Source organism: Erythrolamprus reginae, chromosome 3 (assembly GCF_031021105.1).
Source record: "Erythrolamprus reginae isolate rEryReg1 chromosome 3, rEryReg1.hap1, whole genome shotgun sequence".
NCBI lineage: Eukaryota > Metazoa > Chordata > Lepidosauria > Squamata > Dipsadidae > Erythrolamprus > Erythrolamprus reginae.
The window spans coordinates 28,855,017-28,867,518 of NC_091952.1; the positions used below are offsets into that span (position 1 = coordinate 28,855,017).

General features: G+C 42.2%; 1 protein-coding gene across 7 annotated transcripts in view; it reads left to right on the plus strand.

The window, feature by feature from the left end:
• Positions 1–12,502, plus strand: part of ZMYND8 (zinc finger MYND-type containing 8) — a 129,334-nt gene that overhangs the window by 59,831 nt on the left and 57,001 nt on the right. For all 7 annotated transcript variants that reach the window (XM_070744668.1, XM_070744665.1, XM_070744669.1 and 4 more), the window contains one exon: positions 9,195–9,343. In XM_070744668.1, the coding sequence (XP_070600769.1) occupies positions 9,195–9,343 (149 nt within the window). The remainder of the gene's footprint in view (positions 1–9,194; positions 9,344–12,502) is intronic.

The window sequence follows — 12,502 nt, forward strand, 5'->3', positions numbered from 1 at the left end:
AGGATTTGGGGCACACATTATAGTAGTATCAAAGCTCTGCATATCAATTATTTTTGCTGTTTGGGAGATTTGGAATCTTTTGTCCAATAAGAATCTAAACGTAGACTTGACTCATGAGCATTTTTTAAAGTTTGAAGATGATTGGAAAAGGTTACAACCATTGTACCATTCCTATCGTCACATGGTACAATTAAGGTGTTTTGGCAACATTTATGATGGTTGCAGTATCTTGTCATGTGATCATAATTTGTGGTTTACCAACGAAATTCACGTAACAAATGATTCAGCTCACCGCCATCAAACCTGCCTTTAAAATCATTTAATAGAACCATTAGTTCTCCATAGTGAGGGGAGATAGCATCCAGGAATGGGTTGACCTCATCTGTTCAGTTGATTGGACTGAGTCTGTCAGAGCTGAAATGCCACACTTCTGTTGCTAGGGCTTCCTAGCTTTTGACTCAGTCCTCAGACTGGACAGACGTATGCTTTTTCCTATTCCTGACTCCAGATTCAGAATATAAAGAGAGTTCTGGACTTTATTCTTGTAAGTTATTCCCCAGCTGACTCCCACTCTGCATGGTAGAATTTCTAGGTTGATTTCATCTATGAACTCCAGCTCTAGCTGCGGGTGGCCGTTGAATTCTGTGCCGGTCAATGAAATTCTGCCTAGACACCGCAGTCTTGTCACTGGAGTGCTCACGCTCCTGTTTCCAGCAGCAGGCAGGCTGTTCGTTAAAGGAGCTTCGCGCCCTTATTTCATGCCTTAGCACTACAATTCAAGCCTCAGGAACAATTCTGGCCTCAGGAACATCTGTGGCACTCAGATTATAGTGAGTCATCAACGAACTGCCCTTCAAAGAGCCTGACACTTCACCTTAGCAGCCAATTACAGCGGTTTGTGGCCTCAGGAGCCTCAAACTCCCAATTCAGCTCGCGACCATCAAACCCGCCATTCAAATAATTCAATAGAACCATTAATTTGGCCCCATCATTATTAAAGCTGCCGTTAGCAGATGCTAAAACCATTCACTTAGAACAGTGCTGACTTTTGAAGCTATTGTGAATGGAGTTCTACTTCTTAATATTTGTCAAATTATCACTCTGACTCTTTTTCCCCCATTACTGTAATCTAGATACAAAATGGTGGGTTTTTATATGTTAACTATGTGTGTGAGGCATAGAGATCATTTTTTAAAAAATTACTTCAGTTTCACTGTAGTAGTTCAAGTAGTCATCTATTTATTCACTGAATCCTTCCTAAAATATTGGAATTATTTAAGGATATCTGTAAAAATAAGCCCAGACAGACAAATATTTGAATAAGTATGATTGAGCAATGTGATCATTTTTATATTGGTTTCCAATTTCCTGTGTGTAATGCAGATTAATTTTGTTTTCTTTTGTGTGCAGTCTCTCTGTTTCTTTCATAAATATTGCCCATGAATTGCTCTTTAATCCTAGTATATTTATAGCATGAACTACATTGCTTGAATCTTATCAGTCTGAGCTTCTTAACCCTTAATGTTCCTCATTGATGCAGCCTATTGCTGCTTAAATTGTATCCAAGATTTACTTTATATTTTCTGCTACAAAGCTTCAACTTCCAAGATCTACAATTTCTACAAAACTTTATCATTAAACTTGATTCTATGATCTCTAAGACAGTGATTTTCAACCTTTTTTGAGCTGCGGCACATTTTTTACATTTACAAAATCCTGGGGCACACCACCAACCAAAATGACACAAAATGACACTCTAACACAGTACATATTATACATATAGTTAATAATATGGTTTCTAAATGTATTTATACTCACGTAGTGTGAAACCTGGGCCTGTTTCAGGATAGACATAACCAGCTGAGGCTGAGGTGGTGGCAACATTTACCTCCAGTCCTGACCAGGATTAGAAATCGGGACCACGGGGAGGAGTAGCAGCTTCTGCTACTCGCCGCAGCCACACAATGACAAGTGCGCGGCAGCCCGAGTGGGGACCTTCCTGGGTGTAGATGAGAGGCGGCCTGCTATTGGTTCATCGCTAGTGGTCAGGATGAATCCTAGATTGGTCAGTGAGCATTCCCTGCGCCTCCACTCTTCCTGTCGCTGATAGCTAGAGGGATTGTGAGGGAAATGTTTATGTTCGGATGGAGGCAGCTGGCGGCGCCCCGGATGGAGGCGGCTGGCACGCGGGCCGTAGTTTGGGGACCCATGTTTAATTTCCCCACGGCACACCTGACCATGTCTCACGGCACACTAGTGTGCCGCGGCACCACTGGTTGAAAAACACTGCTCTAAGAGTTCTTACTTGCCATCTGGAAATAGCATACAATAAATAATCTGTCTCGAATTTACTCACAGTCAGCTCTTGTTTCTTCTGTTTTTTCTTCTGCCTTCTGTTTGGTTATAATCCAGCTATAATACACTTAATTATGATAATTAGGATCAGAAACTCTTGTTAACAGACATGATCATTAATCAAAAGAAAACATATTACTGCAGTCCTGGCTGTGGTCAGTGAGGACTGTATGGGTGCTTAAGAAAGAACTTTGCATGACCATAACCATTGACTTTGTTTATTAGAAGTTGGCACAGAAGGTTGCAAATCACAATCATACGACCATCCTCGCCTTCTGTAAGAACTTGAAAATCCATCTATGCTGCCAGGCTTAGGGGCACTAGACCCTAGCTCAGCAGTCCCCAAACTACGGCCTGCGGACCGCATGCGGCCCACTGAGGCCATTTATCCGGCCCGTGGGTCTTTTCCAAGGCCGCACTGGGGAGCTGGTCGTCAGAGTTGGGGCAGGGAGCGGCAAAGAAAGTGCGGGGAAGTCTTGCAACAGTGAAGGTTTGTGCGCGCCTGCACGCATGAGCTCCCCATTCCACTGCCAGCCCGCCATGTGCCTGGGACGGTGGGGAGGCTGAGCACTCCGCCACGAACTTCAAAGAGGCTCGGCACTGGCCCATCCGTGGTGGGTGGTGCCAGGGACGGCAGCGGCTCCCTCTCCTTCCCCACCGCCAGTGTCTATCGCTGGCGCCTCCCGTCAAGGCGGGGATAGTGCCTGGAGGAGATGGTGGGTCTCTGTGCCTGCTTGCTGAGGCACCTCCGCATCCAAAGCCGGAGCGACAGCGGCGAGAATGTTCCCCTCGATCTCATCTTACCCGAGGTAAAGAAGGCCTGCCGAAAGCCGAGCCGGGCACAACACACACACATACACGCACACACTCGTCTCCTCCTCTTTGAGTTGCCAGCTCCTGTTTTCTGAATGGGGATTGAATGGGAGTCTGTCCAGGGTTGGAGGGTGGAGACTTTTCGGGCGAGTCCTCTGTGGTGAGAGAAGAGGGAGGGGAAAAGAGGGAAAAGAGAGAGAGAGAAGTGGAGAGAAAGAAAGAAATGGGAAAGAAAAGGGAGAAAGAGGGAGGGGAAGAGAAGTGGAGGAGAAGGAAAGAGGGAGGGAAGGAAGGGGGAGAAAGAGAAGGAGAGGGAAAGGGAGGGAGGAAGAGAAATAGCAAGAGAGAGAGTGAGAAAGAAGAGAGAGAGATCAAGAGATAGAGAAAGAAAGCAAGAGAGAGAGAGAGAGAAAGAGTGAGTGAGAGAGAAAGCAAGCAAGAGAGAGACAGAGAGAGAAAAGGAGAGGAAGGAAGGAGGGTGGTGGGTGGGAGGGAAGGAAGGAAGAAGAAATGAACAAGGAAGGAAGGAAGAATGAAATGAATTGAGAAACGGAGGAAGGAAGAGCTTTTTTGGGAGGGTGTAATTTTTTTAAATTTTTTATCTCAACATACATTCAAACAATTATATTTCTAACTTATTAACCATTATGCCAAAGTGCTTCCTTCTTTCTTTATACATTTTTCTATAAACCAAGAAAACCTTGTATAGCCAATCAGATGTTAACAAAAAAAACAAAACATAAACATATATGAATTTCAAACTTCTTCCCCCCCCCTCTAAATAGTACGTTCGACCCTCCACTGGGAGCATCTACACAGTGCTATTGCTAACATGTTGTAAGCCGCCCTGAGTGTAAGGAGAAGGGCGGCATAAAAATCAAATCAAATCCTTTTGTGCTTGTTGCGTATCCAGGGGCTGCTCGCCCTTGCGGATATCTATTCCAAAGGTCCTGAATTTTCTCCAATGGGGATTGACCATGGGTCTTGCCCCAAACACACTTCGCAGGAGGTGGTGGTCCTATCTTTGGTCCTTTCCTATTATAAAGTCAAATCTCTGGCTCAATTCCCTATGGTTCAACGGCTTTTGCAGGGCAGCTTCCAACCTTCGCCCTCCAGTGATTCATCACTATGTGACCGGAGACCTTCCCAGCGTATTGAAATCTCTGACAGGGCACGCTTACAAACCTCTGAGGTTGGCTAGTCTGTGGTACTTATTGTACAAAGTTGCCTTTCTGGTGGTCATTGACTCATTGGATCTCCAAGCTTTCTGCTCTTTCAATTCGAAAGGACTTGTGTGTTTTCTATTTGGACCGGGTGATTCTCTGGTTAGACCCTTCCTGCCCAAAGTCAATTCCTCCTTTCATAGGGCTCATCCTCCCCAATTTGTATCTGAACCTGGCTCATCCATCGGGGAGACTATGGCACATGCTGAACGTCTGCAAGGCTTTACGGTGGTACCTTGATTGGATGTGCCAGTTCCACAAGATGGAAGCCCTTCTGGTGGCCTTCCTGCCTCTGTCCTTATGGCTGAAGATTCCCTACTCAACTATTGGTCATTGGATACATGATATGATCGCCAAGGCATACGAGATCTCATCACTGGCTAGATCTTTGGGGACCATGGCCCATTCTACGCACAATGTGGCAATTTAAGCGGCATAGGCGACCCAGGCATCATTAGGGGAGGTGTGGCGGGTGGCTACCTGGCCCTTGCCTTCTCAGTTTATCTGCCATTACAAGATCAATTCTTATGCGGTAGTGGATGTGGCCTTTGGCAGAGGATTCTGCAGATGGTCCACAAGGAGTCAAAATGAAACTGGCTTGGACTATTCCCACCTAGAGGCCATTTGGCTTTGATAGGTCCGATCCTGAATCCTGGCTCTACCTACGATGGAGAAGGGGAATTGGTCTTACTTGATATGCCTCTTCTCATAGGCTGTAGCCAGTATTCAGCCCTGCCATGAAGGGTCCATGTACATATGTTTCTCAAGGTTCAGACACCTCATTTTTTCCCCTGGAATCCTTCCCCCTTTTTGTCGGGTTGAGATCATGTTATTGATTAATTACAGGAAGTGGATTTCATCCCAGTGGTTTTGAGACTCACCAGACCCCCCCTGTCCCCTTTATGGCTGGTGTCCATTCTTAAACCATTTTTATAGCCACTCCTCTACCATAGTGAGAAAAGATAAAATGATAATTCTGTTATCAGAATCATTAAAAATAATTTATCTTCATCTCTCCCCTATTCTATACCATTGGCTTGCTTGAATTTGGTAGACTCTTGGAGGTTTGGGCTTTGGAGTCATTTGTTTTTCCTTGTGGTCATTATGCAGCATTATTTTTAGCCATTTGTGGAGTCTTTAGGATGCATTTTAAAATGTAAAAAAGACTTTGCTGGTTACGTTAGTAATCTTAGAATTTGTGTGCGTGTGTGTGTGTATTTACTCTCTATTCATGCTATTGTGCACATTTGATATAAACCATGACATACTTTGCTGCATGACATACATGCTTGAACTTAATTGGAGTGTTTTTGTCTGTTTGCTGCAGTTTTTGTTTTTGCATTTCAAATATAAAGAGTTACTTTGCTGGTCTTGGCTGTGTGTATGGCTCATGAATAATTTTTTGTTCCGTGCTATATACTGTTTACTGTAAATAATGTAAGGTAATTTCATTCAAGATGTCAATGCTGACAGCTAGGCAGAGAGGGGTGTTTTTGGTGTGTTTCCAAGGTTTTTCTTTCATTTTGCTAATTGATTCCTCTACACAAACAGAAAGAAACTGCTGTTATTTTTCCTTTTTTTAACTTGTTGGTAGAAACCAGCCATGGTGGAAAGAATGCAATGTATAGTTGAATCTTTACACGTGTAAAGCAATAATCCATGTTCCTGACCGTCGGCAAGATTAGGTGGACAACAAGCAAATTAAAAACTGAAGTTTTGTTTTAAAACATAATTTTAAAGTAGCCCCTAGTAGACTAACTGGAGTTAATTTTGTATATTCTGCCATGCAAGAGCTAATTAATTGAACAGGTTTTGACTTGTGTGCCAGTTGAATGCAGTTTATGTCTCTTCATAATCCTTTCAGTTAAGACACTATCCCGATCAAACTATTATTTTTTAAGTTGAAAGAAAACTAAGGAGAAATCTACCATAACTGGGCTCTTAAAAATGGAATTACGTAGCAGCAGCTATGTATTATTACATAGATGTATTATTACATATATATTTATTACATAGCAGCAGCTTGCCATCTAGATTTTTACAGGCAAGAAATCTGTTTTTAACCACATTATTTCATTTATTTAGAGGTTTTGTTCTGTCTCAAAGGTGCTAGTCCAGGATATGGACTGAATTCTCAGAGCACATTATTCGTATGTATGTATGTATGTATGTATGTATGTATGTATCTCTCTCTCTCTCTCTCTCTCTCTCTCTCTCTCTCTCTATATATATATATATATATATATATATATATATATATATATATATATATATATTGTCCAATACACAATGAGGGTTTTAGTGGGTATATATCTATATACACATAGTAAAATACATGATGAAGGTTATAGAGGAGATACTCATAGTAAAATATATCTAAGAAATAATAGAAAAGAAGATATAGTAATAGAACATATCAATGAAAGAATAGAAGAAGAGGTATAGGAATAGAAGAAAGGTATAGGAGATATAGGAAAGCAATAGGACAGGGGACGGAAGGCACTCTAGTGCACTTGTACTCGCCCCTTACTGACCTCTTAGGAATCTGGATAGGTCAACTGTAGATAATCTAAGGGTAAAGTGTTGGGGGTTTGGGGATGACACTATGGAGTCCGGTAACAAGTTCCACGCTTCGACAACTCGGTTACTGAAGTCATATTTTTTACAGTCAAGTTTGGAGCGGTTAATATTAAGTTTAAATCTGTTGTGTGCTCTTGTATTGTTGTGGTTGAAGCTGAAGTAGTCGCCGACAGGCAGGACGTTGCAGCATATGATCTTGTGGGCAATACTTAGATCTTGATTAAGGCGTCTTAGTTCTAAACTTTCTAGGCCGGTTCTGTTTGGGGGGGAAATATGTATTATGAAACATACATATTATTCATTTTATGTATTTTGATTACTGTATTTATTTACATTGGTCCACATGTTACTAACATAATAAGATGTTGGGAAAATTGTGGTTTAGAAACATACAAACTAAAGAAACCCAGTCATTGTTTTCTTTCTTATGGGAAAAGATTTGGAACTTGTTGTTCCAGTTCCACAAGGGCCAGGTGGTCTAACTCCTTACAGTTTTAAAATTGGGTAAAGAGTAAAGATTTGCATGTAGTGATTTCTCCTTGTATACTTCAATGCTCTGTATTAGACTATTTTTGCAAGCTCTTAAATTTACAGCTGAAGGGTTGCTATTCATTAATTTATGTCCACAATAATAGAATTAATAGCCTAGGAACACTCTGGAGATGTAGGAATAATAATTTAAAATGGAATATTATGAGGCATATTTTGAGGAAACATGCTAAATAAGAATTGTTACATTGGACAGTATCAGAATTCTAATCTAATAATTTACCTGCATCAAAAAGTTTGATTAAGTCACTGTATTTTGTTAGTGTTTTTAGTTTGAATTAAACTCAATTAAGTTATTTTAATCATGTGAATCTGCCCTTAGCTATTTTATTAAAATAGAAACTGATGTTAGATGCCTTGGCGTTTTTATATATATCATTTATTTATTTATTTATTTATTTATTTATTTATTTATTCAAATTTTTATGACGCCCTTCTCCTTAGACTCAGGGCAGCTTACAACATGTTAGCAATAGCGCTTTTTTTTAACAGAGCTGGCGTATTGCCCCCACAATCTGGATCCTCAACTCGGAAGGATGGAAGGCTGAGTCAACCTTGAGCCGGTGATGAGATTTGAACCGCTGACCTACAGATCTATAGTCAGCTTCAGTGGCCTGCAGTACAGCACTCTACCTGCTGCGCCACCCCGGCTCATCATGTTTATAGTTAAACAAGGAATGTGCCTGTTTTTGCTTCTGACTCCCCAATTGCTATGTTTTTTAAACTGCTACTATTGGGTTCACATAAGGCATGGATGTCAAACTCGCTACGTCATATTGCTGTCACGTGTCATTTTGCAACGGTTTTCCCATTTGCGGAGCTGGGGTGGACATGGGCTTGTGCATGATACATCCGACCCACGGGCCACTAGGTTGACAACCCTGACATAAGGTTTTCTCTCTCATGCACACTCAGGAGATACACCTTTCCTGATCTCAGTTGAGATCAGGAAAGGTGAATGAATGTACAGTGATACCTTGTCTTACAAACTTAATTGGTTCCGGGACGAGGTTCTTAAGGTGAAAAGTTTGTAAGACGAAACAATGTTTTCCATAGGAATCAATGGAAAAGTGATTAATGCGTGCAAGCCAAAAATTCAACCCTTTTGCCAGCCAAAGCACCCATTTTTGCGCTGCTGGGATTCCCCTGCAGCATCACAAAAACACGGAAGTCCGGAGGTGGGGTTTCCCATAGAGGGGAGCCACAGGGGAATCCCAGCAGCACAAAAAACGGGTGCTTCGCTGGCAACGGAAGTCTGGAGGCGGGGCATCCCAGAGGTGGCGGTGGGTTTGTAAGGTGAAAATAGTTTGTAAGAAGAGGCAAAACAGTCTTAAACCCTGGGTTTGTATCTCGAAAAGTTTGTATGATGAGGCCTTTGTAAGACGAGGTATCACTGTAGCTTTAAACCAACCTATTTCACAGCATGTCTACATTCTCTGTTTAATTTTGACTGTAAATTTCATGTATCCTGAATTTAGGCTTTAAATCAGTGCTGATTAGCTGGTAAACCATTTTAGTTGGGGAAGGCGTCAACAGATATAGATGGATATATTTTATGATTAACAAAAAAAAGATATGATGTGAGTTGATGTGGCAACTGACACAAACTAAACTAAAATGCTTTTTTAAAAAAAGTTGTGCAAGTGTAGTAATTCTTTTATCCTTTTTAAAAAGATCCTGGCTCTGCTGAACGTACGGCTCAAAAAAGGAAGTTTCCAAGTCCACCGCACTCTTCTAATGGTCATTCCCCTGAAGATTCATCAACAAGCCCAATTAAAAAGAAAAAGAAACCTGGTTTATTGAACAGCAATAATAAAGAACAGGTAATAGAAGTCGTGGCTACGAAGCAATGTTGCATGTTACAAATGAAATTGTGATAGTATCTAAATGCTCTGATTTGTCTGATTATAGCAAATGTTCTTTGACAGTCGTATTAAAGATGAAAACTGCTGCTTGGTTTTTAACTTTTCATTCAACTAAGATTCTTTTTTGGTAAAAATAAGTAAATAAGCAAACTTCTGATAGTAAACACATACATGTGTGTACATGCATGTGTTTTATTTATACATATACTTGTATGTACAGATAGACAGACTGGAGGCTGGGGAAGCTGAAAACAGGCCAGACAGGGGTCATAATTTTAGCCAGCAGAGTGCTTGCAGGAGATCATGGAGGCTGAAAACAGGGTGCTGCAGAAGGTATCTATCCCGTCTCCGTTGAAGAACTACAATGCTGATACAGCCCTCAAAAAAATCCAGTTTATCACAGGTCTAAGTGCTGCTATTTTTTCTGAATATCACTTGCTTTGATGCATAACATCCATTTTGGACTAGCAGCTGCACACAGGGCCTTTTGTGTCCCTCCAATTCCCATCATAAGTCAGTAAATCAAAAACTAATATATAGCAGAAAGCAAGATTCAAAAAATAATAAAGCAAGCACAAGGCTCCGACCTCTTAGAGAAGCCCAGATTAATATTTGCCTTTGTACCTGGTTTAATCATTATTTATTATTTTTTATGCCAGCCATCTCCCCTACAAAATGACTCTTAATTATTATTCAACTTAGAATTCTCAGAACTAATGGCCAGATTCCCCCATCAAAGCTTTCATGCCATGTTCTAAGAGAACAGTCACCATCAAGGATGCTCTTTGAGTTACTACTTTTTACATTTATAACTATCAGTGCATTCAATCAGTATATAACTCAGTTACTTTGCTAATAAGCTTAGCAAGGGGATTCAGCGAGACATTAGAATTGCTGATAATTGCTAATTACTCAGCCAAATAGTTCTAGGTTAATCAGTCAACCTTGGACAGAATTCTGCATTATCCTGTTCTAAAATGTCAATTGTTTAAGTTGAAAGAAAGTAGTATAATAGAATTTTCAGAATAATGGGATGGAATTTCCATAATAATAGCTGTGTTGCATTGATAAAAGTTGATTTATAAAAATCAGGTTTATTAAGCTATCTTTGTGTGTACAGTAATATATTCATTATATTTAATGGTTAATTATTAGACGATTTGGTGCTCTATCACTTCGATTGTTGTCTCATAAAACAAGGTTGGGGAACGTGGCATCCTTTAAATCTTGATGAACTCCAGTTTTCATAAATCCTAACCACTAAGGTCAATAGCAAGATAGGAAGATGTATGGATATGTATAATGAATTTATACATAAATCATTATATTTAATTTTTAGTGGTGTAAATGCCATATGAGTATTGTAATTGTTATATATACAGTGATCCCCCGGTTATTGCGTCCCTGACCATTGCGAACAGGTAATTTGCGATTTTTGAACCCGGAAGTCAGAACACCATCTGCGCATGCGTGCCCTTTTTTTCCTATGGGCACGCATGCGTAGATGGCACCGGGCAGATCAGCTGCTGGGCGGCTTCCCTAGGTCTTCCCCCTCTTGGCGGGCATCAGCGAGGAGTTTCCCCACCGCCCACGCAAACTCCTCGCTGCTGCCGCTTCGCTCGGGCCGCTTCCCAGCTGAGTACTCAGCTGGGAAGCGGCCCGAGCGAACAACTTGTCCGCAGCCTGCCTGCCCGCGCGCCCGCGGCTCGCGCGCCTTTCTTCCGCCCACGCCGTTCGCTCGGGCCGCTTCCCAGCTGAGTACTCAGCTGGGAAGCGGCCCGAGCGAACGGCTTGTCCGCAGCCTGCCCACGCCGTTCGCTCCCCCTCTTGCTGGCGGGAGAGCGAGAAGCCCTCCCCAGCACCCGCTCGCCCGCCGTTCGCCCGCCCTTCGCCCGGCCACCCGCCGTTCGCTCGCTGCTCGCCCGGCCACCCGGGTTCGTTTGGCTTGAGGGCTCAGTTGGGAAGGCGCGCGGGTGTTTTAAAACGTCGCCGCCGACATGGGGGGCTCGCTAGCACCCCCCAAACCCGGGTTGGGGGTTCTGGGGGGGTGCTAGCGAGCCCCCCATGTCGGCGGCGACGTTTTAAAACACCCGCGCGGCTTTCCAATGAGTCCCAAAGACAAACGCGGAAGTTTGACGTTTGTCTTCGGGACTCATTGGAAAGCCGCGCGGGTGTTTTAAAACATCGCCGCCGACATGGGGGGCTCGCTAGCACCCCCCCGAACCCCCAACCCGGGTTAGGGGGGGTGCTAGCGAGCCCCCCATGTCGGCGGCGACGTTTTAAAACAGCCGCGCCGCCCCCAATCTTCGGCTCCTCGCTAGCGCTGCGGAAGTAAAAACACCATCTGCACATGCGCAGATGGTGTTTTTACTTCCGCAGCGCTACTTCGCGAAAACCCGCTCGTTGCGGGGGGTCCTGGAACGGAACCCTCGCAACGAGCGGGGGATCACTGTAGTTCATGATCTAGCCATGATGCTTGCTAAAGCTTGCTAAGGTGCTTATTTATTTGACTTTCAGGCTGTCTCAGTTGTCATAGAAACCCTAAGTAACAGACAGCAATGCAATAAAGGTTTATGTACAATATGTACAATCACCATGGCACAATCCAACCACAATAAAAAGAAATACATTAGAATTAAGCAGCAGTTAAAATTATATAAAAGGAGAAAAATTAGCATATAACATGAAAAATCTATAACCAAAATGAAAACACTGTACAATTTAAAAATCTATCTACCATCTAGCTTTATTAATAAGATTTAAAAACAGCCTTTCTGCCATTTTCAGAATCAGCTCTTGGCCACCACCATTAATCAGACTGCTTCATTGAATAAATTGGATTTTCAAATCCTCCTTAAAAGCATTAAAATTAAGTTAATAGAAATTAAAACAGTCTGGCAATAACAGTAAAAACATTAGCCCACATTAGGGTTAATAAAGCAGTTTTACAACATAAGAGAATAGAATAGAATAAAATTCTTTATTGGCCAAATATGATTGGACAAACAAGTAATTGGCTAAAATCAATACCAAAACTTGGGGGAAATTACAAATTACTTTATCCCTGGATCTGCAGAAAAAGTCAGGTAATTATATTAAGATTGGATCTGTGGGGAC